The following is a 26,250-nucleotide window of genomic DNA, read 5'->3' as shown; positions in this document are numbered from 1 at the left end:
AGCAGCAGTGGGCTAAGATCGTCTTTGGTCATAAGGAACAACCTGGTTTCAAGCATATGTAGTTCAGCTAGGACTGTTTTTCATTCTGTTCTTCTTAGGTGATGTAGAATCCCTTTTGACATAAGCCCTTCTTAGTTAGAATTATTTGGTGTGCATTTAATAAATTTTTGCTTTAAAATTAGAAAGTAGACAAAGAAAAGGAGGTAATCTTTCTATGATTTTCAGTTTTCTTAGACCAAAATGGCTCAAATTTTTCAACTGCTAAATATCAGTGACCCACAAAGTATTTCTTGGTAGTCCATGCTAGATAAGACATTAGAGAGTTTTGAAGGCAAAAGAAATGTAGTCTTAATTACATATTCTATAAAGAGGAAGAATAAACTATCACCATCAACCTGCCTTATTTGAAAGGATGCATTTTGGTTATTCAATTTTTTTTTAGTTAAATTTTGAAAATTATTCCAAAAATTTCAGAGGTGTTGCTAGAGATTATGATGTTCTGGATAAGAAACAGAAAATCTTAGAAGCTAGAGGCAATTAGATTATGGAAGAAGTAGGTGGATTTTGGAAAGGAACTATTGGTTAATTATATAGTATCTAAAAATGGGAATTTGGGTTTCTGGACTGACTCAAAGTATAGGCACGATTGCCTCTTGGCCAGGGATGAGGTGTATTTTAAAAGGTTTCTAAAAGTGTGTAACAATAATGCTGCTTACAGCTGCTGTGGAGGCATAAGGCCAATAACACCAGCACAGTTTCTTTGATCTGCTTTTCTAAGGAAAGCAACTTGAAGGGGTTAACAGTCTCACTTTAATTATATATATCATTCACTTAGTTCAGGGGAAAAAGCCAACACCTTGAACTTCAGAGAGTGTACAAAGAGAAATTACAAGCATACATTATATAAACAGAGCAAGTAAACACAAACCAGTAGACAGGCTTCTAACCGTCTAACTATAGCAATACATACCGTTACCAGAGAGAGAAGCATCAACATCTGAGTTTTCAAAGCTGGGGGCTCCCTGACGGCTACCCAGAGTCTCGTCTGGTCAAATCAGTGAGTGAGAGCCCCAAAACAAAATACCAGCCTCAGATCTTATATACCCTTCTCAGGGTCAGAGGGTGTCACAACTATGTGATTCAAACCCATGTGAACTGTGCTTTCTTGTTTCTTAAGCAGGTCCTCAAAGACTCTTGATTGAGTCAAAGAAATGCAAGTCTCAGCAAAGGCACTAGATTACCTCATTGCTGAGAAGCACTCAAACAAAAAACAGCAAAAAGTCCCACTCTGCTAGCCATTACATTTGAAAGGGAAGACTCAAAGGTACTTAATTACCTTAGCATTTCAAAAGAGAAAACAGTAAAAAAGTCTTACCCTTCTTACCACTTACAAAGTGGTAACTTTAATAGTTCATGTCAGATTGGAAGGAGTTTCTTAGTGGAGTGCCCCAGAGATCTGCCCTTGACCCCGTGCTAATCAACATTTTTTAGTGATTTGATTGAAAGCGTAGATGACATATTTATATTTGCAGATGATTCAAAGCTGAGAAGGATAGCCAATAAGTTGACTAACAGAATCCAAGAGTCTTTTCAGGCTGAAGTGATGTCAAGAGGCAGTATGGTTGAAGGGAAAGTGTGCTGTCTTTGGAATCAAGGTCTGCATTTGAATTTCAGCTACCTGGGCCTCTTTGTGCCTCCTGTTCCTCAACTGTAAATTGAAGAGGGTGACTAAATTGCTTTTGAGGTCTCTTCCAGTTCTAGATCTGTGACTTTATAGCTGAATTTAATAAGATGAAATTTAATAAGGGTAACTGTAAAGTCTTACACTTTCAGTTAAAAAGTCTATTGCACAAGTACTGTAATCTTGATAAGAATCAGTGGTGTCTCATGGCAGACAAAAAACTTAATGTGTCATCTTAGACTGCATTAGAGAAGCCTAATGCTAACAATAAGGAAGGGAGTAGGCCTGCTGTAATCTGTGTCATGCTGGGGTATTGTATTCAATCTGAGTACCATGTTTTAGGACAGACATTTGGTAAATTAAAGCATGTCCTAGGTAGTGTAAGGAGATTGAAGACCTTGCCATAAATAATTGGTTGAGAGAATTGGAGATGTTTAACCTGGAGAAGAGAAAACTCAGTGTATATGAGGCAAGGAAGAGGAGAGATGAGAACTATGTTAAAATATTTGAAGGACCTTCAGATCAAAGAGTAATGAATTAGGCTTATGCTTAGCTGTAGAAAACAGAACCAAGGAGCAATGAGTGGGAGTTTCAGAGAAGCAGATTTTAGTTTGATGTTAGAAAAATTTCTTCCCAAAAGTTGAATCATTTGTTTGGGAAGTAGTAGATTTGCTATCATTGGAGTATTTGTGTGGAGTCTAGATTACCATTTTTGAAGGATTTTATAGAAGGACCCTCCTGTCTATGTTTGGGTTAGACCAGATGACCTCTGGGGTCCCTTCCAACCATGAAATTCTGAGAAATAAATGTCAGGATTGTTTTAGTAATGGATATTTTTCATGAAAACTAAAAATGATTTTTTTGTACAGGTCTCTTAAAGACCAACAATTACTATTTTTTGATTGGTAGATTGACTTGAAACCAAATGGGCTGGAAATTTGAGGACGAACTGCTAACATACTACATGCTAGATAATATCTTTCTCAGGTATCAAACTTTTAAGACTACTTTTAAAATATTGGAAAGGAGACATAAATTAGAAGAAAGTTTATTAAGTCCTTTGTAGTCTGTGGCAGAGGGCTGATTTCATTAAACTGCATCAAGAAATTATGGATTAAGAAAAATTTGCTATTCGTGTGTCTAAAGTTGTTTTTTTGAAGTTGATGTCTTTGGTCTTTCTGTAGTTTTTTGTTGGTATTATGTGACTTTTCCAAGCTTTGTTTTCTGTGTCTATAAAATATTTGCAAAGTTACAAGAATAATGTTAGTTCTCTTTAGGTTATGCTTGTAAATATGTAAAGATCTTTATATTAAAGATTGTTATATTATTATACCATAAGTTATTATCAGTAGAAAACGATTAGCACAGGCATGTGTATGTATGTATGTGTACACATACATTGTTTCCCAGTATAGCAAATATGTTTCACAGGTTTTTAGTCTCTGTAGTAAACTAAGTGATAAGAAATACAGAGAAACCTGTTTTCCAATGGTCTTAGGTAGTTGACTGTCTTTGATTTGACACAAGAATAGTTTTCTTGTAAGACTGTCTGATTTCTTATAACTGTATTTAAAAGAGCAAATTAACAAATTTTGGAATATCCATAAAGAAATAATTGCTGTTTGACTGTATCACTGTGGCTTTTCTTTTTATGAAGAAACTTGAAAACTACATAAATGAAGTAATAATATATATCATTAAAACATTTTAAAAATATTAAATAAACCACATTTATACCTGCAGTGCATTAGGAAGTATTATCTTAATTTCCCTCGAGAAGAAACTTAGGTAATATTGACCTGATTAAGGCCACAAGGGATGTCTTCACCAAAATTGGGATTAGAATGTAAGGATTCTTTATTCTAAGCAAATTCAATTTAAAAAAGAAAACACCCTTCAAATAATTATCAATTGTAATATACTTGTCAGTCAATCAACAAGCATTTCTTAGGTACCTACAATATATCAGGCACTGTATATACAAAGAATGAAACATTTTTGGTCATAATTTCTAAACAGTTGGATAAGAGATTTAGAAAGATACACAAAATTGTTATAGAAAACAAAGAGGCAAATTTGACTTCAGAGGTATCCCTGAGACATGGTGAGGCTAGACTAATGATTGAAATATGGCTCTGAAAAGCTATACCTTATTCAAAAGAAACAAGAGGGGTGGTGTATACGTATGTGTGGGTGAGTGTATGCTTGTGTGCATGTGCAATGAGTAACATTAAGAAGATAAACCAATGTGAGGAAGTTTAACCAGAGGAAGAAGGTATGGAGAGGTTTTGGGTCAAGGGGGCAGAACCAAAAACCATGCTGTTTTTGACGTATACACTAGACCAACATGATGTAGAGAGGAAATGGTGAAGAATTCCAGAAAAAAATCTTAAGCTTGACTGAGAGGTTTATATTGTAGTGATCTTGATAAATGTTAAAGCTCTTCTCCCAGAAGAAGAGTGATAAATAATTTCTTGATTTCCCTAAATAATAATTGGAAGAAATTTTCCTTCAAAAAATTGAGGAACCCACATGGAAAAATCCTGTTCTGGACCTGCTCACTAACAAAGGAACTGGTTTCTGGGGTAGAAATGATGATCTTAGGGAGTGGATAACTACTCTGTCTTCCTCATTGTCATAGAAAAGAAGAAAGCTAGGCATAGTTTGACAGGCACACTTGATTTTTGGAAAACAGTTCAAATGGTTCAGAATATGGATTGGTGGGATCCCATGGCACAAAATTCTGTAAGAGAAGTCAGCCCAGCAGAAATGAGGAAGCTTGCTGGAATGAAATTCTGGGATAGGCATAAAGGAAACAGTTCCAATGAAGGAGCAAAGAAGTCTAAATGACTTATGTGGCTGCTCAGGGAACTTAGCAACCAACTTAGATGTTTTTAAAGATGTGTAGAAAATAGAAGCAAAGGCAGGATGAATACAAAAGCACCACGCAGTCTGTAAAAATAGTGCCATAAGTGCTGAAGTTTAGGGTGAGATAAGGCTAGTAAGGAAAGCTGGGAGGTCAACAAGAAAGGTTTTTAAAAACTATAGCAGGAATATCACTCATACTCAGATTGAAAGAAACCATAATGTGCCATAGAAGATAAGCTGCTCAGTTCTTGTTTTGTTTCTGTTCTCTCAGCTAAGAGTGATCCACTTTCTCACTTCCTTTCATCAGAAGACCTTGCTTCATATTTCACTAAAGAAATTGAGGCTGTCAGGAGTTCCTTCTCCTCCCCAATTCCATACTTCAAATCATCTCAGCCCCAACACCATCCTCTTCTTTGCTCCAATCTCAGTGATAAGTCCATCCCATCTCTTTCAGCAGCTTGCCTCTTCAATCCTTCTGTCTCTATCCCTAATTTTCAACCCCTCATCTATTGTCTCCTTCCCTTGCCACCTTCAAATTTGCTTATATCTCCTCCTTTCACTCTTTTCCCTTTAACAGCCAAATTCCTAGAAAAAGCTATCTGTTGGTTGCCTTTAATTTCTCATTTGCGTCTGAACACTTTGCAGGCTAGCTTCCAGACTGAAATTGATCTCTTCAAGGACAATAATGATCTCCGTTATTAAATGCGATGGCATTTTCTTAGTCCATCCTTCTTTGCAAGTCTTAAAAATGTCTACCACCCGTTTCTTCTGGATAATCTCTTCTCAGGCTTCTGTGACACTGTTCTATCATGGTTTCCTTCCTATAGTATTGATTGTTGTCAGTCTCCTTTAGAGGCTCATCATCCAAACCCTGTGTCCCCCATGCATGATGAACCTTTCATCTCTGTCCTAACCTGTTTTGGTTTAGACTGGACTCATAGCAGTAGTTTAGGTATGATAGAATGAAATGAGATCCTTGTAGGCCATTCATTTAACAAACAGATTTACCTAGTCATAGTTTTACATAGTTTTACAGATTTACCATAGTCATAGCAGGGAAAGGATATTTGACAAGCATATGAAATGCAGATGCAGAAAATTGATTCAGCTTAGTTTAAAACTCCCCTATCTCTGAGTTGCCTGTGGTGGTCCACCAACCAAGCATCAGAGATTGGCTAGAACTTCTCCAGGCTGTTTGTAGTTAGGTGACTAGGAAGTCTTGAGCCTAAGCCTAGAGGCAATTAGATGGCATGGTGGATAGAACACAGGACGCAGAGTCACCCATGTACTCAAAGTGTCCTCATGTACTTGCTAGCTTTTTAATCCTGGGAAAGTAACTCAACCTCTGTCTGCTTCAATTAGTTGTAAATGGGGATTAGAATAGCACCTACCTCATAGTGTTATTGTGAGGATCAAATGGGATAACATTTTTAAATGCTTTGCGCAGTACCTGGCAGATAGTAGATGCTTAATAAATGCTTGTTCCTTCCTCTCCTTCTCCTCCCCCCAGCCATTTAATTCCTAAAGATAGTTCAATACCCTTTAAGGAAAAACTAGCCTAATCTGCAGGGTGGGTTGACTAATGTTTGGGTGTTGCTCCTGCCATGTGGCCCTGCTTCTCTTTTTTTCTCTATACTCTTTTTCTTGGTCATCACATTAATTCCCCTGAATTTAGTTACATTCTCTATACAGATAACTTTCAGATCTCCTTATCTGTCTCTCATCACTCTGGAGCTTTAGGCTCCTATTTCCAACTGTCAAATGGATACTTCCACCTGGATGTGTCATAAGCATCTCATTCAATATGTGGAAAGCAAAATTCATTATCTTTTCCCCTAAACTCATCTCTTCTCCTAATTTCCATATTTCTGTTAAGGCCACCATCATTCTTCCGGACACCCAGGTATACAACTTAAGATCTTTCCTTGATGTTGTACTCTTGCTCCCCCACCTTCCCTAATTGCCAAGTCTTGCTGACTTCATCTCCTCAGCAAGCCTTGAATTCATCTTCTCTCTCTTTATACCAAAACCATTCTAGGCTGGGCTCTCATTACTTCTTACTTGAACTATTGCAGTAGCCTCCTGATGGGTCTCTGCTTTTAGACTCTCCCTTTTCTAGATCATTCACACATCTGCCAAATTAATATTCCTTAAGTACAAGTCTGTCATTTCTATGCTCAAGATGTTTCAGTAACTCCCTCTTGCCTTTAAGGTGAAAAACAAAACTCTGGCATTCAAAGTCCTTCATAGTTTGGTACCAGCTTAATTTTTTTTTAACTTTTTATTTAATTTTTAATTTATGGAATAAAACAAGTTTCTGTAACATTGTATCATTAAAAAAAGATTGCATATGAAACTGCAAATCTGTTATGTACTACTTGCTATTCTTTTTAAATGTATAATAAAGTTTTCATGTAATTTTTTTTCCTTTTTCCTCCCTTGTCTCCCTCCCTCTGCCCTAGAGATGCCTACTATTAGAGGTGTGTGTGTGTGTATGTGTATAAATGTAAAACCATTCTATACATCTATCAGTACTTTCTCTGGATGCAGATAGTATCTTCCTTCATACGTCATTGGTAGTTAATTTGGGTATTTATGATAGTTAAAATGACTTATTTGTGCAAAATTGTTCTTAAAACAATATTGCTGTTACTGTACACAATGTTTTCTTGGCTCTGCTCATTTTACTTTTCATTATTTCATGCTAGTTTTTCCATGTTTTTCCAAGATCATTGTGCGCATCATTTTTTATCGCACAGAAATAGTCTATTACCCATCCCTCTTCATGTACTATGCTTTCTATCTAGATTGACCTTCTTGCTGTTCCCTGGAACCTCCCCACACTAAGCCCCTTCCTTTCAGGACTTACCTTAAGTGAAACTTTTTTCAAGAGGCCTTTCCTGTATTCTCCCAAGAGTTAGCATCTTTGCCTCCAAATCATAGTGTATTTATTTTGTACATATCCTGTATTTACTTATCTTTCAGCTTTGTATCTCATCTTTGAGGGCAGGGATAGTCTCACTCTTGTATTTGTATTTCCAGTGTCTAACCCAGTAATGCCTGGCATATAGTAGGCATTAAATACATGTTTATTATGTATTAGACTTGGAAAGGTAGAAAAGGATTTAAAAAGAGTTGCTACCTAAGGTAGGTAAGGAGAATGTACCTTTTTTAGTTCAAGTGACCAGATCCAGATGTACTGTATCTTTGATTTATTTTTGCTGAGTGATCTTTGAATCACTTTGGAAAACTAGAGAGACTGCTACAGGCTTAGAGAGTAATGAGTGTTGTCCTGATTTTCAAGAGAATGAAATGTGTGTAAACTCCAGACGATTGATTAGAGAAGGTGTTATTAAAGGATGGTAGTAAGCATCCAGAAGAGGAACCAGTGATCACAAAGTGTAAGCATGTCTCCTTGATCAAGAAGAATACATAATGCCCCTCTAATTTTGTTCACTTTTTTATTATAGGGTTGCTATACTAGTAGGCCACAGGAATTCTGTAGACACAGTGTACCTAGATTTTAGCAATGCATTTGACCAAATCTCTAATGCTTTCCTTGCAGAGAAAAAGGGAGAGGTGTGGATTAAGAAATAGTACAGCGAGGCAGGTTTGGAACTGGTTGAAAGTTTAGACCCAAAGATGTCATTAATTGTTTGATATCAACTTGGAATGAGTTGTCCCTCTAGAGTGCCGGAGTGATCTGAGCTTAGCCCAGTGAGGCTTATCATTTTTATCAGTGACTTTGATAAAGGCATAGATGATACACTTGGATCTACAGGTGATACAAAATTGGGAGGGATAGCTAAAATAATGAACAGAGTTGGAATCAAGAAGTTGATAGGCACTAGATCATTAGGCTAAGCTGAAGAAGATGAAAATGAATGGAAATGACCATAAAGTCTTATATTTGGGTTCAGAAAATCAACCTCACAGTTCCAAGATGGGAGGGGGTTGGGCAGGCATGAGTAGACACCAGTACCCCTGAAAAAGATTGGGCTGTTTCAGTGAACTGCAAGTGCGATATGAATCAACAGTGTGTTTTGACTTTCAGGGAAACGAATGCAAATTTGATATGAATTAAGATAGACACAGAGTATAGAACTAGAGAGACAATAGTCTTGTTGTACTTTGTTCTGATTAGACCATATCTGGAGTATTGTATTCATTCTGTGTCAAATTTTTGGAGAGAACATTGTTAATCTAAAGAGTAACCGGAGGAGGGCAGTTAGGTTGGTGTAAGGTCTTGAGATCGTGCAATGTGAGAATTGGTTGAAGGAAATAGTTATATTCCTCTGGAAGACGTGAAGATAGGGTAGCTGTCTTCAGGAATTTCAGAGTGTGTCGAGTAGCAGAAAGTAAACTTCTGCTTGGACTTAGAAAGCAGAATTAGGAGTAATGGGTGGAATTTCCAAGAGCCAAATTTAGGTTTAGGATAAGTAAAATCTTTCTAATAAGGTGGGCTCTCTGAAAGTAGAATGGGCAGCCTCTGGTAGTAGTGGATTTTCACTCATTAGATCTATTCAAACAAAAATAGAGGGGGTTCTTGTGGAGGTACAGCTTAGACAAGATGCCCCCTTGAGGTCACTTCTAGCTCTGGGATTCTGTAATTCTGTTTACCTTTCCACCTGATACATGAACCCCTTTTACAGCATGCCTGAGAAGTAGTCATGCAGCTTTCGTTTGACCTTTGTCAGTGATATTGAACTCAGTATTTCAACATGCAGGCCATTTCATTCTTGGACAGATCTAATTTTTTAGAATATTCTGTAAATTGAACTAAATTCTTTCTCCCTGTAACTTCTGCCATCTGCTCCCTATTCTGGCCTTAAATACTCTATAGAACAATTCTAATATTAGATTCTTCAACATGATCACCCTTTCATACATTTGAAGATAGCGGTCGGATCTCTTCTTGTCTAGAATGGACATTCCCAGTATTCATATGGCATTATTTCAGGTTCCTTCACCTTCTCCATTTGCTCTATGGAGAATTTCTAGCATGTCATTGTCCTTAATGTACGATACATGGACTTGAATATAGAGTTCCAGTTCTCATCTGACCAGCTCAGCGTGTAGTATAAGCTCTTCGTGTGATTTAGGAATTTATGATTTTGTCATTTCTTGGGAATTTGTCAGAGTATCATTATTGGAATAAAGTGTGTGTGCGTGTGTGTGTGTGTGTGTGTGTATGTATGTGTATTTTGAGGTATATGATAAGTTGGTGAGTTCAGAGTAACAACCTCATTTCGTTCCCAGTATTCAAGGTAACACTTAATATTTGGGCATTGGGAATAGGGATATTTTAATTTTGCACATAAAATACAAGAACATTAGTGAAGTTTTACTCTATACTTATATAAAAATATCAGTGCTTGGGAGAGTGTATTGATTTTTTGCCGTAAATGATAACTTTTATTTGTTTTAATTGTTTTCTGTTCTGGTCCAAGACACATACTAATAATAATTCAGACATGGGGCATTTTATGCTAGGCACAAATGAGTTTTCTCTAATCTTTCAGAGCCTGGGCCATCATCTCTTGGGAGTATGCTCATGCCAGTTCAGGAAACTGAATGGGAAGAGCTCATTCGGACTGGCCAGATGACCCCTTTTGGCACACGGATCCCTCAGAATCAAGAGAAAAAGCCTAGAAAATTAATGCTTAATGAAGCATCAGGCTTTGAAAAATATTTGGCAGATCAGGCAAAATTATCATTTGAAAGGAAGAAGCTATGCCTACAGAAAAAAAAGAAGAAAATTCAGACTTCAGTTGATTCAAATGTGATACCAACTTCAGATAAACAAGAAAAGAACAGGACCAATGGGAAGCAACTGAAAACAGATAAGCGTTTGAAAAAACATATCAAGAAACTTCAAAGGAGGGCTGTTCAGTTCCAGGGTAAAGTAGGATTTCTAAAGGAAAAGAAACCATTGGAACCAGAGAAGTCCAAGTATGATCAAGGAGATGAAAGTGAAGATTCAGAGTATATACCTGAAGATGAACTTCTCTACACTGAAGAGGAGGACGAAGAGGAAGAACTGGCACTCCATACTACAAATAAGCGTGATCATAAGCTGAAATCTTTATCTAAGCACAGGAAGCAGCAGAATAAAATTCCAACAGAGGAAATTGATGATGACTATCTTCCCAGCTCCGGAGAAGAAGAACCCATGGGAAGAAACGGCAAAATCAAGAGATGCCGAGATGATGGAGATGAAGATTGCTATAAACAACGGTTAAGGTTAGTCATTAAGTTGGACTAGAAGGAATCATTTAGGGGTTAAACAATGTTGAGTTGTACAGCCAGTTTTTTATTAATAATAACAGTAATGAGAGCTAACATTTTGATAACACTTTAAAGTTTGGAGAGTGCTTCATGTACATCATTTGAGCCTCACAACAACTCTGTCGAGTAGTTATTTACAGGTATTATCAGCTCCATTTTACAGGTGAGGAAACAGTCTCCGTGAAGTTAAGTGTTTTGCCCATTTTTATTGAAGTTAGTATTAGAGGCAGGATTTTTGAATCCTAGTCTTCCTGATTTCAAGTCACTGCCTCATAATACAAATGGTTTCTTTTTGTATTGCTGTACTTGAAAATTGAATGCTTCAAGTTTATGAAAAATTAAGAACTTCAGATACTACTTAGCTTATAGCAGAGTGTACTGGTTCTGTAATCAGAGGACCTTGAGTTCTGTCCTGGATCCTGGTTATTTACCAGCTACCTAACGATGAACAAGTTACTTAATATCTGTGCCCCAATTTCCTCATCTGTAAAGTGGGAACCATAATATTTGCATTCCTTTCCTGTCAAATTTCTGCAGTTACTATGCATTATTATTTGGAGGTTAGACCTCAGGCAGCATCCGTTATCCTGAACACATATGAAAAGTAGGATGTGGTGTCTGAGCCTCTAATCTAGTTGTTAGAGTAGTAGCATGCTAAAACTTCTCCACTTTATTTTGGTGGACTTCTGTGGGGTGGTTTGTTCTGAAAGAAGAAATGACATTTGGCAGCCTGACAGCAAGGAAAGAGAAAGCAAAATGACTGTTACATTTGATCATAGGGTCACAGACTTAGAACTCGAAGAATGCTTAAAGATCATCTTATCAGCCTCTTCATTTTCTAGTTGAGGAAAGTGATGGTAAGGACAAAAACCCTGAATTATCAAGAAAAAAGTTAAAGGAACATACTCATTTTGGAAAAAAAAATTATAAAAAACAGATAAAATACTGGTTATGGCACTTAAAGAGGTAGTAGGTTTCTGGTATCTGAGAAGTTCATTTATGTAGAGTTTCTCGTGTTCAAACAATTCCAAGTAAGTGAGGTATTGCTAGAGTTTAATTTTAAAGAAGTTACCTGTCGAATTATAAAGAACTATTAATTCTGGAAGTACTTAGAAAATACAGAAGATATGTAATGAATTTCTTTTTCTTTATAGTTTTGTTTTTGAGAAATGACTTTCTCTGATTTCAAAGTAGTTTGGTTAGTTCATATAGATAAGCTTAAATGGAACATTGATGTGCTTACTCTGTACTTGAAAGTTGCATGAAATCAGTGTTGCAAGTAAACATTCAGGAAAGGAATATTTACCTTTTCATTGGCCAGGCTAAATAATGATGATGATGATGATAATGGTAATAACCTAAATTTTATGTGAATAATAGCTTAAATTTTATGTGATACTTTATAGTTCACAAAATTATCTTAATTAGTTTGATGTTCCTGATCTGTCATTTAGAGATGCTAAAGACATGTGTCAAATTTAAATACTTATTTTATTGATACTTTAAAATAGGTGCAGTATAATTTTTTCAGTTATCTGAAAATGACCATTATAACGAATTGTGATATGAACTTTGAAGCCTATCTTACTGTCTTTTCTTTCTTGCTTCTAGTCTTTTTGCTTGTATCTTTGAACTATCCTATTTTTTCACCACTGAGACCCTACTATATCAGTAGTGCTCTTTCTCATTCAACTGTAGTGTCTCCGTAGTTATTAGATTCAGTTCAACAAGCATTTAAATGCCTACTGTGTATAGTAGATGCTATAGAAATCAATCATTAAACATTTATTAAGTACTTACTATGTGCCAGGTACTGTGCTGAGTGCTGGGGCAAATACAATCCCTGATCTCAAGAAGTTTACAATCTAATGAGGAATATACATACAAATATATACAATACATACAGTATATATAAAGCAAGCTATTTGCAGTGTAAATAGGAAATAATTAATAGAAGGAAGGCACTGGAATCAAGAGAGAATGGGGAAGGCTTCCTGTACAAGAAGATGGGGTTTTAGTTGAGACTTAAAAGAAGCCTGGGAAGTTGGTAGTTGGAGCAGAGGAAGGAAAGTGTTCCAGGCATGGAGGTTAGCCAAAGAAAATGCCTGGAGTCGAGAGATGGAGTGTCTTGTTTGTGGAACATCAGTGATGCCAGTGTCATAGGACTGAAGAATACACATTGGAGAGTGTAGAAGCCTGGAAAGGGGATTAGGTTATAAAGGGCTTTGAATGCCAGATAGATCATTTGGTATTTGCTCCTAGAAGGCAATATGAAGCTGAAATTTATTAAGTAGTGGGGGTGACATGATTGGACCTACACTTTAGGAAAATCACTTAGTGGCTGAATGGAGGTTGGATTGGAGTGTGGAGAACCTTGAAGCAGACAGACTCACCAGCAGGCTGTTGCAGTAGTCCAGGTGTGAGGTGATGAGGGCCTGTACCAGAGTGGTGGCAGTGTCAGGGGAGACAAAGGAGTTTATTTGAGAGATATTATAAAGGTGAAATTGACAGTCTTTGGGAAAAGATTGGGTGTGGTTATGAGAGAGGGTGGGGTGTTCTGGAAGACTATTTGGTTGTGAGCCTGATGGACTGGGAGGATGGTCTTGTCCTCTCTTATAATAGGGAGAGGTAACAGAGTGGGGAGGGCTTAGAGAGAGAGAGAGATAATGAGTTCTGTTTTGGACATATTGAGTTTCAGATGTCTACTGGTCATCCAGTTTGAGATGTCTGAAAGGCAATTGGAGATTCAGTATTGGCCTTCAGCAGAGATTAGGGCAGGAAAACTAGATTATAGAATCATCAACATAGAGATGGTAATTAAATCCGTGGCAGCTGATGGGATCACTAAGTGAAGTAGCATAGAGAGAGAAGAAAAGAGGACCCAGGACATAACTTTGAAGAACACCTACAGTTTGAGGGGCTTTGACTGAAGCCAGGGCCATGATGGGGGTGTTGCCTCCTTTGACCACATTGACGTGGTGTCTACCTGTGAGGACAATTGATGGTGATGGGGGACTGTGTAGATTCTAATTTTGCAGGTAGCATGATGGGGCAGCACATGGGATGGAGGATGGAATAGGTGTAGCATCTTCATATAGAAGCAGCAGCTTAGAGGGCTATTTGGTCTTTGATTCCAGAGAGGGCAGTGGTGTCAGCACTGAATCCTTTCTTCTTGGTGGTCATTGTTACCCATCTACCTGGGCCAGTGTTTTTCTTCCAACTAAACAGCTGAAGATGATATAAACTGTGGAACTGAATGCTGGTCTGCAGGCTATAGAATGGAAGGGGATCTAGGCCTTTCTTTGGACAAAGCACAAATTATCCCTGTCAGATGCTCCCTTTCAGCCTGAAGACATGTATAGGTCTATCCAAAATAAAACCTTTCCTTGACTGCCATCTGCTTAAGCTACTGTCCCCTCTTTCTCTTTCCCTTCACTTGCAGTTCTCTGTTAAAAGTTGTTTTTACTTAACTGCTTTCACTTCTTTTCATCCACTTTTTCCTCAACTTTTTGTAATATGGGTTCAATTAGCAAGGTCACTAATGATTTCCTTATCACTAATCCTAATGGCCTCTTATCTGTTCTCATCTTGATTTCTTTGAGGAATTTGACCCAGTGGATTACTCTACTTCTTGAGATCCTCAATTCCCATGGCTTCTGTGATACTATACTCTCATGATTCTTATTCTTTTCCTCTGATCACTCTTTTTGGGTTTCTTTTGGTGGTTCCCCAATTTCTTATGTATATTATATTTGACCCTTCTCTTCACCCAATCCAATCTAATTATTTGCCTTGTCCTATCCTTCCTACCACCGTATCCACCATGATTCAGCCTATTGTCATTTCTCACCCATATATTCCTAATAGCTTTTTCTTTCTCTTGTCTGTCTTCTATCATTCATTCATATTGGCATCTGAGAAATCTTCCCAAGAAATCTTCCTAGCATCTCTTTCCTATTCTAAAACCTTTGTTGACTTTCCATAGCTTTCTGGGTAGCCAGTGTTAGAGGGCTGGACTTTGAGTCAGGCGAGCCTGAGATGAAATCCTGTCTCAGACAGCTGTGTGTCCTAGGGCAGGCCTTTTAACCTTCCTCAGTCTCAGCTTTCTCATCTTATGGGAATGATAGTAACTGTTTCCCAGAGTGGTTGTGAAGTTCAAATGAGTTAACATGTAAACCTTAAAGCATTATATAAATGCTTACACAATAAAATCTATACTACTTATTCTCTCATTCAGAGCTGTTCTTAATCTGGTTTCAGTGTAACTTCTTCTATTCCTCTCCATGTGTTATATAGTCTAGTCAAGCATGACTGCTGTCTGCCTCTCTCCTTCAAGTCATACAGTCTCTCATCTCCATGCCTTTGTTCATGCCATGCCCCTTGCCTGCAACATCTCCCTTTCCTGCTTTGCCTTCCCCATCTGTTGACATTTTCTCCCTTCAAGGGCCCATTTCCTTCATGAAGTCTTCCCTGATACTAACCTCCTCTCCTTGATTGATTTCTTCTATTTTCAAATTTTACGTAGTACTTTGATTGGACCTCTCTTTTGCACTTATTTTCCTCCCCTCACATCATAGTTATTTATGTTTCTTTACTTCCTATTTAGATTGAGAGTAGTTTTATGTAATACTTGAGAGTGTAATATCTTTCTTTGTGGACCTAGTATCTACTACAGTCCCTTTTCATGTAGTAGCAGTTTTATAAATTACTATTCAGTGTATCTTGAATTGGGTTATAGACTTTGGAGAGAGTATAATTACCTTTTTGTACAATCATACTTTTGTGTCAAAAGGAAAGATCTGAAAATTTTGAACCATGTGACATAAAAAAGGACTATGCTGTACTAATAAGTCCTTCTTTAATAGAAGCATTTGTGGTTGAGTTATGGAATATTGCTCAGATATGAATGAGTAATGTAAACATTTGTGTATGGTATTAATGAAATTCTATTCTCCTTATTAAATTAATTTTTAAAAATTAGATCACTATTTTGGTTAAATCATTATTAAATTTCAATGTTTCAAGGATCTATGATTTCATCTATGTGGATATTCAAATGGTTTTGGCATTTTAGGACCTGCCAGAGCTTGCCCCTTGTTGCCATATGGCATAACCTTTGATAACTCAAAATCACTTTCATTCCATAATGAGGCAGCAGAGTAGGTCTTCTGTGAAGAAAACTTTTTAATATGCTTGCTTAAATTCAGTGAAGTAGATTTTGTTCTTAATGTTAGAATTATAAAACAGAATTGTCAAAGCCATATCCTAGACTTTTTTGTTAAAGTTATAGTAATATCTTAAATGAATTTCAGAAATGCCAGTAACTCTAATTGCCACCAAAACATTCCTTGTCTTAAATTTTTTCACAGCTATGATTATTATGGCCATTAAACTGTAGCTGTCCGTAGTGAAATGTTTACACTAACACCCTTAGACGCTTTTCAGTTTGGGAGATGCAATAAGAAAATAAAAATTTCAGAATTGAGAAGTCTATTAAGAACATTTTAGAGATATCATTCACTTTTATTTATGCTTTGTTCCATGTAATTTTTCAGCTTTTTATGTGAATAGCAGTTGAAATTATAGCTGTATTCCCTTAGGTAAGGAAAAAAACCTTTAGGATTACTTAACTTAGCAATGGTTTGGTGATAAATGATCAGTTATAAAGCCACACATTTTGAAACACAGAAAATTAGTTTTTTTCTTAAATAAAATTTAGAAAAACATATCCAAAAAAGCCGGTTTCATCAAGCTGGAGGGAAAATATTCTTATCGCCTTATTTGGTTATTGTGCCTAACAATATCCATTCTAAACTGCAAGGATTGAAAGTGGATGGCTCCTAAATATATTTTCACATTAGAGTGTCCTTTTTCTGACAAGTACCAAATCTTTTCCTAATAGGCTGTTTCTAACTACATGTCTTTTTATTTTCTGTCTTAAAACTTGATAGGCCATCCCTATAAATGTGGCAAGTGATCCTATCCTACCTGCCTCTTAAACTTGAGGTTCATCTAAGACAAATCTTTGGTGTCTCCTATGGTTAAACTTATTTCAAATATACATTTGTCATAATCAGCTGCTTTACATCTATATCATGGCTCCCAAGGCTTAGATCTCCACTTTCCTCTCTGGCCTACCAACTCATCTCATTTCTAGGACTTTATTATTTCATGGCTTTCTCAAATATATGACAGAACTTAACTTCTTTGTACTTAATTTCATAGCTTCCACCTGTAATTTGGAGTTCAAAGATTATCTTCTCTAGGAAGCTTTCCTTGATATCCATATGATAGCCACCCACTGATCAGAATCATTGCCAGAACCACTCCAATATGTTTTTATTTTTGATTTTTGTCCAGACTTGTGGTTTCATGGATGTATGAAACTCCACGTATGGAAATGCCTTTCATCATTGTATACCTGCAACTCACATATAATTTGTAGGTATAGAACCTTACCTGAGGTGCTGGCTAGGTAACTTGACCATGGTGACACAGCTTTATATGTTGGTGTGCAGAACTTCAACCTGCTTTTTTGACTCAACTCACCTACTATGCTGCCTATTTTTATAGGCAGTCATTTATATCTGACTTGTTTTCATTAGGTGAAAATTATTTTTGAGTCATTATTGTCTGCCAACAATCCCATTATTAATGTTTAGTACCCTTTGATAAATATATTGTTATGCTTTGAGAAAATAGAGGTCTAAGAGTTTTATCTTAGACCTCTAGGAACTTGATTCTAGATACCAAATACAATCTTGACAAAATACACACATTTGTTATTTGAGATGATATGTCTGCTGGAGTAGTTTAATGATATTATTTATCATAACAATGATATAAAATCAAGATTGCTTAGTGGACTTGAAGATCAGATACTCCATTTTGTTACTTCCATTTATATGTGAAGAAAAAATAAAAATGAACAGTTTTATTCCTTTTTCATTTCTTGTTATCTTAGGTATGCCATTTCTGTTCATTCCTCAGTTGATAAAGAAGGTCATATTGGTTCTTATTAATTTTCACCTTGACAGCATGAATGCATCTGTGTTAACAGGAGTAGTTTTTACAGTTCCTGGAAAACTCAGGTGAAGTCCTTGACATCAGAGGATTTAGATTTGGACATACATTCATATAATCCCTCACTTATAAACTTAAATGTTAAGATCAATTGTATTTGTCTCAAATATTGATCTTTTCATTGAGAGAAATAAATTGCTTATCCTGAGAGGTGCCTTGGTACATTAATTCCTTGGGCTTTCTGAAAATTCTGCCTTGGTGTTACTCTGTGATTCAATAGCTGCTGAGGGAAACATTTTTCCCTTTTTAAATCTGTTTTAGAGTATGTTTGCTACTTTGACATGGGTATAGGGTTTGAATAAGAACAATAGATAATCTACCTGTGAGTCTCTCACATTTATTCATTAACCCTGTGCATTATTCTGGAATCTTGCCATCCCACTACACCCAGCTGATTCTATCATAAATCCTGGAGATAGATTAATGGAACTAAAACTCTATGTGTATGTTTATTTAAAAAAAAAAAAAAGGAGTACTCATGCAACTAAAGATAGGTGATTTTCAGTAGTAACCCTGGGGCAGTTAAGTCAGTTTCAGTAGCTTCTGGCATATGAGACGTGTTGTGGTTGGGGCAGTTGGACTTTCATGGTCCCTGAGCACAACTTTCAGATGTTAAGGGACTTGTCTGTATTGCCCTGCCAGCTGGGACTGCTCATTTTCTCCCATCTCTCACCTCTCTCCTGCTTCCCCTTCACTAGGTTATCAGTGCTCTTCTGAGCAGGAAGAATTTTCATGGATCTCCTAGATTATGGGACTGAAAGAGCACAGTTTAGTTTTCTCTCATGAATAGGGTTACAGTTGTTATTTTTTAGTTCAATTTAAACATAAATCCCCAAACCTCAAATTTATGTTTGACTTTTATTTCAATATTCATTTCTCAGTTCAGCCTTTTAAATATAGGTTGCCTGCTTGCTTTTCTTTTGTGACTAAAATAAACTATGATATACACATTCATGTAACCCTTGCCTATCAAAGTGTCTGGTTTTTGAATACAAAGCTTGTACATCACAGTTGCCTTAATCCTTTTAATATTAAATGTTTACATATCACAAAACATGTGTGGTAGAAAGTCAGTTGAATGATGCATATAGAACAGAAGTTTCTTGAGAAAGTATGATGAATACATTCTTTAAATTTTTTTTTAGATTAACAAAAAATATTTTTCCCTTCCACTTTCCCTCCTCATTTAGAATAAAAAGAAACTCTTATAACAAAAATGTGTAGTAAAGCAAAACAAATTTTCTTATTGACTCTGCCAAAAAAAAGTTTGTTTTGAGACTGGGTCTCCTTATCTCACTAGATCTAAAGTTCACTGACCATTATGCTGACCCCATTGCTTATCAGCATGGACCTCTCTGTTTCTGATCTGGACTGGTTTGCCTTCTCCTCCCCATCTTAGGCAGTCTGGCATGTTCCCACTCCTGGGGGCTCACATATTCATGCCAGACTTAATGTGGGACATCTAATCTGTTTTAGCCCTACTCAGAGATCTCCCAGCCTCAGCCTCTCCAATAGTAGGGACTAGATGAGAATACCCCCAAACCTGAACCCAAAATGTATTGATGAATATATTTTTGGTCCATGGAAATGCACAAATGTTTGCATATGTAGTAGAATTAATTTTTGTTCCATATGTAATATAACAACGTAAAATTTTATTTTTATTTTTATAATGGTGGTGGAGGATGAATAGACTCTCCCATATCAAGCATTTACTGTGTGGTGTTGTTTAGTTTTGGATGTACTTCCCAGCAGTGACTATCTATCCTTGGAGTGATTGTAGAAGCAGAGAGTGGTGGAGATGAAATGATATCTATGGGTTGAGAGGAAAGAGGAATTGTAGGTTTTAAGAACTAATTATCTTTTTCAGACCCTGAGATTCTGGGCAAAGTGCAGTTTCCAGGTATAATCACAAGGTGGTGCAGTGATTCAGCACATCGCTGCTTCTCAGCATTCATGAGAGGAAAACAACTCATAAACTCTGTGTGTGTGTGTGTGTGTGTGTGTGTGATTTTTTTTGGCAGCACCTTGGTAATCTGAGAACATTGGCAAATCCAATGCTAGGACATAGAATTTGATTGTACATACAATATGTACATCTATGTAGGCTTTAGGGCACTACTGATCATAGAGGATTTTTCCTGATATCGCATATCGCAATATGTCATCTTTTAAGCTATTGTATATATTTGAGTTGGTGAGCATTGACAAGTGCTGCTTTCAGTAATTATTTATTGATTGCTTACTACGAGCAAACCATAATCAACGCTGTTTTGTTGTCCACAAAATTGTGTTGTCATTGATTACTTTGTTCTTGTAGGTAGAAGTTGGGGAACCTCCTGGTGGCCTGGTAGGGCTGGTGATTGGGTAGGAGTTATTATTGTTCGGTGATCAGAATGGATAGCAGGTAGGAGTAATTCCACAAGTTGGATTAGGTATTGTCTCTGGTAGAGAGCTCAGATCAGAGTCGGAGTTCAGGTGGATACAAAGCATGGAAGCAGAAATGATTTACATGCAAGAGCAGTTTGTGTAAAGCAATTACCTGGAGGCTGGTTTTCCCCAGACTCTGGGGCTCTTTGGGTAGTAGTTTAGGAATCACAGGATCATACTTTTAGAGCTGGGAGGGACTTTAGAGATCATTTAGTCCATCCCCTCCATTTTACAGATAAACTGAGTCCCAAAGAGCTTCAATGACATACTGAAGGTCACATAGCTCTGTCTGTATCCAGTGACCTGTCCCTGAGAAAAATCTTCAGGTGTTAAGTGGCTGCTCTGGCTTCACAGCAGGCTTTCATATTGTGTGTTTGTGTGTATCCTAATCAAGACTGAACCTCTTGAGAAGGACTGTCAGGGCTTCTTTAGGGGCTATGGGTAGAGGTGGGAGTTTGTAGAGTCTTAGAGCTGTTTCCTGCCTCCCAAGTCATTGATTTCTTTGACTTTAAATAGACATACACGCATACGCACATACATACATGCACATACATTTGTGAGTGTGTATGTGGTTATACTAGGCAGCATGATAATTACCTTATGAGAGGCACAAATTAAGTGTGATAGCAGTACAGAAGGTCAGTCACTCCCAGCCGGCTTGATGAGAATATCTTTGAGTTGAGTCTTGGAGGAAAGATAGGATTTCTGCAGATGAGAATGAGGAAAGGGACTTTCCCTGCAGAGGCATTGGCATGAGCAAAAGAAGAGAAAGTGCCGTGAGTATTCAGAGAACAATGACTGAATTTCAGAGGACTCATAAAGAAAAATCCTGGCCACCCCCAGACAGAGTGCAGATTGAAGCGGATTGTTACTCACTTTATTTTTCTTGCCTTTTGTGGGGGAGGGGTGCAACATGGCTAATACGGACATATGTTTTGGATGGCTTCATATGTATAATGGTATCATAGTGCTTGCCCTCTCAACAGATGGGGAAGGTTCTTGAGAGAGGGAGAAAATTTGGGACTCAAACATCAAATAAATGAATAATTTTAAAGAGCAGTGACTTAAGTCAGTCCAGTTTGGCTGGAGTGTGGGGTTCATGTCAGAGATGGAGTAGATTAGAACCTGCTTGTGGAGGACCTTGAATATCAGCTGAGGAATTTGGGCTTCATTCATTAGTGATAGGGAGCCAGTGAAGGGGTGTGTGTGTGTGTGTGTGTGTGTCTGACACACACACACACACACACACATATATATATATATATGTAAGGGTACTTGAGAGCTATTCCTACGACTTCATGTAGCTAGGTTACTTTAGAGAGGCAAGCAGAGCAGTTCACAGGTGTGACAGTTTGGAAGCACAATCTGAGAGTTGGAAAGGACTTTAGTGGCCAGTGCACGTGAAAGGAGTCCTCATTATTACATAACCTACAGAGCACTAGCTCACCCAGTCTCTGCTTGAAGACCTCCATGGCAATCCATACCACTTTTGGACAGCTGTGATTGGTGTGAAGTTTGTCCTGCCATCAGCCCTGAATCGGCCTCTTGGCAGCTTCTATCCATTGCTCTTCCATGTGACAGCCCTTTAAATCTTGAAAACAGCTATCATACTGCAGAAGTAAAGCTTGATAGGGCCCTGAATTATAGTGACTGGGGTAGAAAAGAACAGATTCAGAGATCGTCAAAGATCTGTTATAATGATGGTGACATAAAACTAAAAGTTTTTCTAACAGTAAAAAATAATAATAAATAATAAGTACTAGGGATAGCTAGGTGGCTCAGTGGATAGAGTCCCGGGCCTGGAGTCAGGAAGACTCATCTTCCTGAGTTCAAATCTGGCCTCAGACACTTAAAAGCTGTGTGACCCTGAGTAGGTCACTTTACTTGTTTGCCTCAGTTTCCTTATCTATAAAATGAGCTGGAGAAGGAAATGACAAACCACTCTGCCAAGAAAACCCTAAATGGGGTCACAAAGCATTGGACATGATTGAAATGACTCAGCCACAATAAGCACTTGGTTCCTACTCTATTACATTATTGTATCCAGGGTTCAAATGAAAAAATGAATGTGAAATGCTTTGCAGACCTTAAAGCACTATATAAATATGTATTATTAGAATTGTTTTTGTTATCCTGCAGTCACCAGGCCTCCAGTCTAGGGATGACTTCATTTCCTGAGCCTTCTACTATACTCCTGAGTTTAAGTAAGGTATATATAGCAATATAAGGACGACTATGCTGGTGAATGTTTAACAACAGACTAAGGGTATGGGAGTGGGGAGGGAAATGTACGCATATACTTTTAAGTTTAATTTGTATTATTAATTATTAATACACTTTCTTAAATGGAGACAGTCAATAACACAATAAATTAAATCCTGATTTGAAGTGATTGCTAATTTCTGAAGTGTAAGTACTCACACTGAAAATTAAAATTTTGTTGGACCTAGTTTTCATACAACCCTGATTGTATTCATAATGTTTTTAAGAGATTCTAATTGCCTAAATTAATCTTACATTAAGTCTGTAATTCTGCATTGACAAAAGGAAATTAAAATATGAACCCTACCAAGTTATTTTTTTAAACTCTAAGTAAAGTTTACAGAACCTTCAGTGGCAGCTCCTTTATGTAAACTTCATTTTGCTTTTGGAAACTACCTAATCTGCTTTTTAAGTTATCATTATTGATATTAATCATGAAGATTAATATCTGGTATTACATAATGATATGATTTTAATAAGATCTTTAAAATGCTTATTTCCAGCAGTCTTCATATGATGAGTGAATGTAATAGGATAATGAAGAAACAGTAGCCAACTTATATGAATTTAGGGGACTACTTTTGCCTCAGTTAACCTGATTATGTCTTTTTTAAATCAAAGACCCAATTTAATTTTGTAATTCCTGACTTCCCTACTAATTTTAAAACAAATAGCAAATTTTCTAAGATGGAATTTAGCCAAAAAGATACAAACAAATCAAAAAGGTGGTACTTGTCTGTGTCACCAGTTTTTGGTAAAATTCATTTTTGTCCAAAGAAATTCTATTACCTTAACATTTTTGTGCTTTTAAGGAAGTGTATTTTAAAGGTAGAAAAAAGGAGTCAGTTATTCCCTTACATTCCCTTAAGGATATTTTCTTAGAGAGCAGGTTGACTGTTCTTTTAAATGACAAAGCTAAGACACAAATGAAGACTGATACTGGTTCGCTCTATGAACACACCTTTCATTCTAAGCTCAAGTGCATAATTGTCTGCATCAGTCTTAATTTACTATGTAAGGTCTATGCTACTATCTGTGTGTATTTCATCTGCTAGTATGTACCAATTAAACCTACCCGGATAGATCATAAAAAGACAGATAAGAAAAATAAAACACTGAGTATCTCAATTTAGTAAATTAGAATCATCTTTAAGGGATTCTTAGCTGTCTGAAATAGAAAACATATTACACTACAGAAATTCAAACTATATTAAATACCCAGCTTGGTGCCTGAATATATTTTTAAAAAATCAAATTGTACTCATTACTGTGCTTCTTGTTGTAGGATTTCTTTCTTGGGTATTGCAATAAGTGGAAAATGAGCTTGCTATCTAAATGTAATACTATATTAAGAATGATTTAACTGCATGATATATTGCCTTTTTCATAACCAATGCAGATTTAAACTGCTCTTCGGTCAGTGATCCTTGACAACATAAAAGTAAAGCTATATAGTAGTAAGATCATCAAATAGCATGTTATATGAACTCATTGATTCTTTGAAGACTATATGTTCATTTTTCTTGATTTATTATTTAAGTATATTACTTGGTAATATTTTTGCACTATGGTTGATATATAAGAAAGTAGATGATTTTTCTGTGGGTTGTTATAAACAATTTTATGCATTGATTAATCTTATATTAGGTATCTTTTTAGTGAGTACATAGATAGTAGGCCCTTAATAGATGCTTTATGTGCCAGACACTTTGCTAATAATTGGGGATACAAATTTCAAGCAAGGCAGATAATGTCTGCCTTCAGAGAGCTTGCATTCTAATAGGGGAACACACTACATAAAGGGGAGGCTGGAAAGTGGGATGGTGTAGAAATGGTTGGGAAGAGGCATAGAGGACTGTTTCTAAGCAACACAAAATGAAGGCTTACCTATCAAGAACTTCGGATCCCAGTGGTGACGTCCAAGGATCTGATGGAGGTAGGGAAGAAGATTCTAAAACTAACCGTTTTTCCAGAAATGTTTAGTGAAGGTTTCTGGTGAAAGTTAAGTTGCAAACAAATATTTGAAGATGACCAAATCTAATTTGAGATTTTCAAAGTACTGTATTTTACAAAGATGGTATGCTTTGGCAATTAAAAGAGGTAGTTATCTTTTAAGCAGTGGAAAGTGGGTGGTTTGGGAATTTTAGAATTTGAAAAACACTTTAAAATTAATATTTGGTAAAACTGTTTATTGAGTCTAAAACTTAAATTTGTCAAATTCCCACACTTGGTACTGATCAAAATCATGTTAATTTTACTTGAAGAATTCCAAACGATTCTGAAAACTGAAGTAATTGGTGTAGCAACAAAAGCACTGGATTGGATTCAGAGAACTTCAGTTCGAATCTTAACTTTGCTACTTAATAATTATTAGACTGATCTGTTTTTTTCTCTTAAATTCTTTGTAATGTAGGACATCTCTCTGAAGTAGGGGAAGGCACAGCAGGAAATTTAGCTATGTTAAAAAAACAATAAAAATTTATTTGAAAAAGCAAAATAATATCAATTAAAATCTTTAATATCTTCCTGAGATATTCTTGAGGGTGCTAATTTTTTAAAATTAGATTTTTTATTTTTAATTTACAACACTCAGTTCTACATGTTCTTGAGTTTCAAATTTTCTTCCCTTCCCTCGCCTTCCTCCTCCCCCCCAAGACAGCGTGTAGACTGATACAGATTCTATATATACCTTCGCATTAACTTATTTACACAATAGTCAAGTTGTAAAGAAGAATTATGACCGATGGAATGAATCATGAGAAAGAAGAAACAACACCAAAAAAGAAGAGGAAAAAAAGAGAGCAAATAGTTTGCTTCAATCCGTATTCAGACTCCACAGTTCTTTCTCTGGATGTAGATAGCTTTTTTCCATCATGAGTCCTTTGGAGCTGTCTTGGAGCCTTGTATTGCTGAGGAGAGTCAAGTCTATCAGAGTTAGTCATCACAGAATCAGTATGTCTGTGGTTGTGTACAGTGTTCTCCTGGTGCTGCTCCTCTCAGTCCACATCAGATCATGTAGGTCTTTCCAGGTTATTATGAAGTCCGTATCTTGAGGAAGCTAATTTGTTGATGAATTCTGACCCATTAATCTTTTTTCTTGGCATGTATTTGAAGACTTCTTGCCAATCGTATTTATTTTAAATTTGCGTTTGAAACCTTTGAAAATTTTCAGAAAAGGGTGGAGGAGGAGATGGAACAAACATTTATTTATTGCCTACTATGAGCTAGACACTGCCCTGGGGGCTGTATAGATATTACCTCATTTGAGTAGTGTTTAATTCGTGGCTATAAAGCATCTCTTTTTTTTTTTTGGAGATTTTTATTTTTAGTTTACAACACTCAGTTCTACATAATTTTGAGTTCCAGATTCCCCCCCCCCCCCCCGCCCCGCCATGGCATGAAATCTGATATACCTTCTACCTATAACTTGGCATTGAACTTATTTACACAATAGTCAAGTTGTAAAGAAGAATTCTGACCAATGGAATGAATCATGAGAAAGAAGAAACAGAACCAAAAAAACCCCCAAAAACAAAAATAAAAAAGAGGGAAAAAAAAAAAAGATGAGCATAAGGTGTGCCACAATCTGCATTCAGACTCCATAGTTCTTTCTCTGGATGTAGACAGCATTCTCCATC

General features: G+C 36.7%; 1 protein-coding gene across 1 annotated transcript in view; it reads left to right on the top strand.

The window, feature by feature from the left end:
• ERCC6 (ERCC excision repair 6, chromatin remodeling factor) overlaps positions 1-26,250 on the top strand; it is a 112,987-nt gene that overhangs the window by 18,576 nt on the left and 68,161 nt on the right. The window contains exon 5 of the mRNA XM_036736842.1: positions 10,072-10,792. Within this exon, the coding sequence (XP_036592737.1) occupies positions 10,072-10,792 (721 nt within the window). The remainder of the gene's footprint in view (positions 1-10,071; positions 10,793-26,250) is intronic.

The sequence above is a fragment of the Trichosurus vulpecula genome, chromosome 8 (genome assembly GCF_011100635.1).
Source record: "Trichosurus vulpecula isolate mTriVul1 chromosome 8, mTriVul1.pri, whole genome shotgun sequence".
Taxonomy (NCBI): Eukaryota; Metazoa; Chordata; class Mammalia; order Diprotodontia; family Phalangeridae; genus Trichosurus; species Trichosurus vulpecula.
This window is presented reverse-complemented; position numbering and strand designations above follow the sequence as displayed.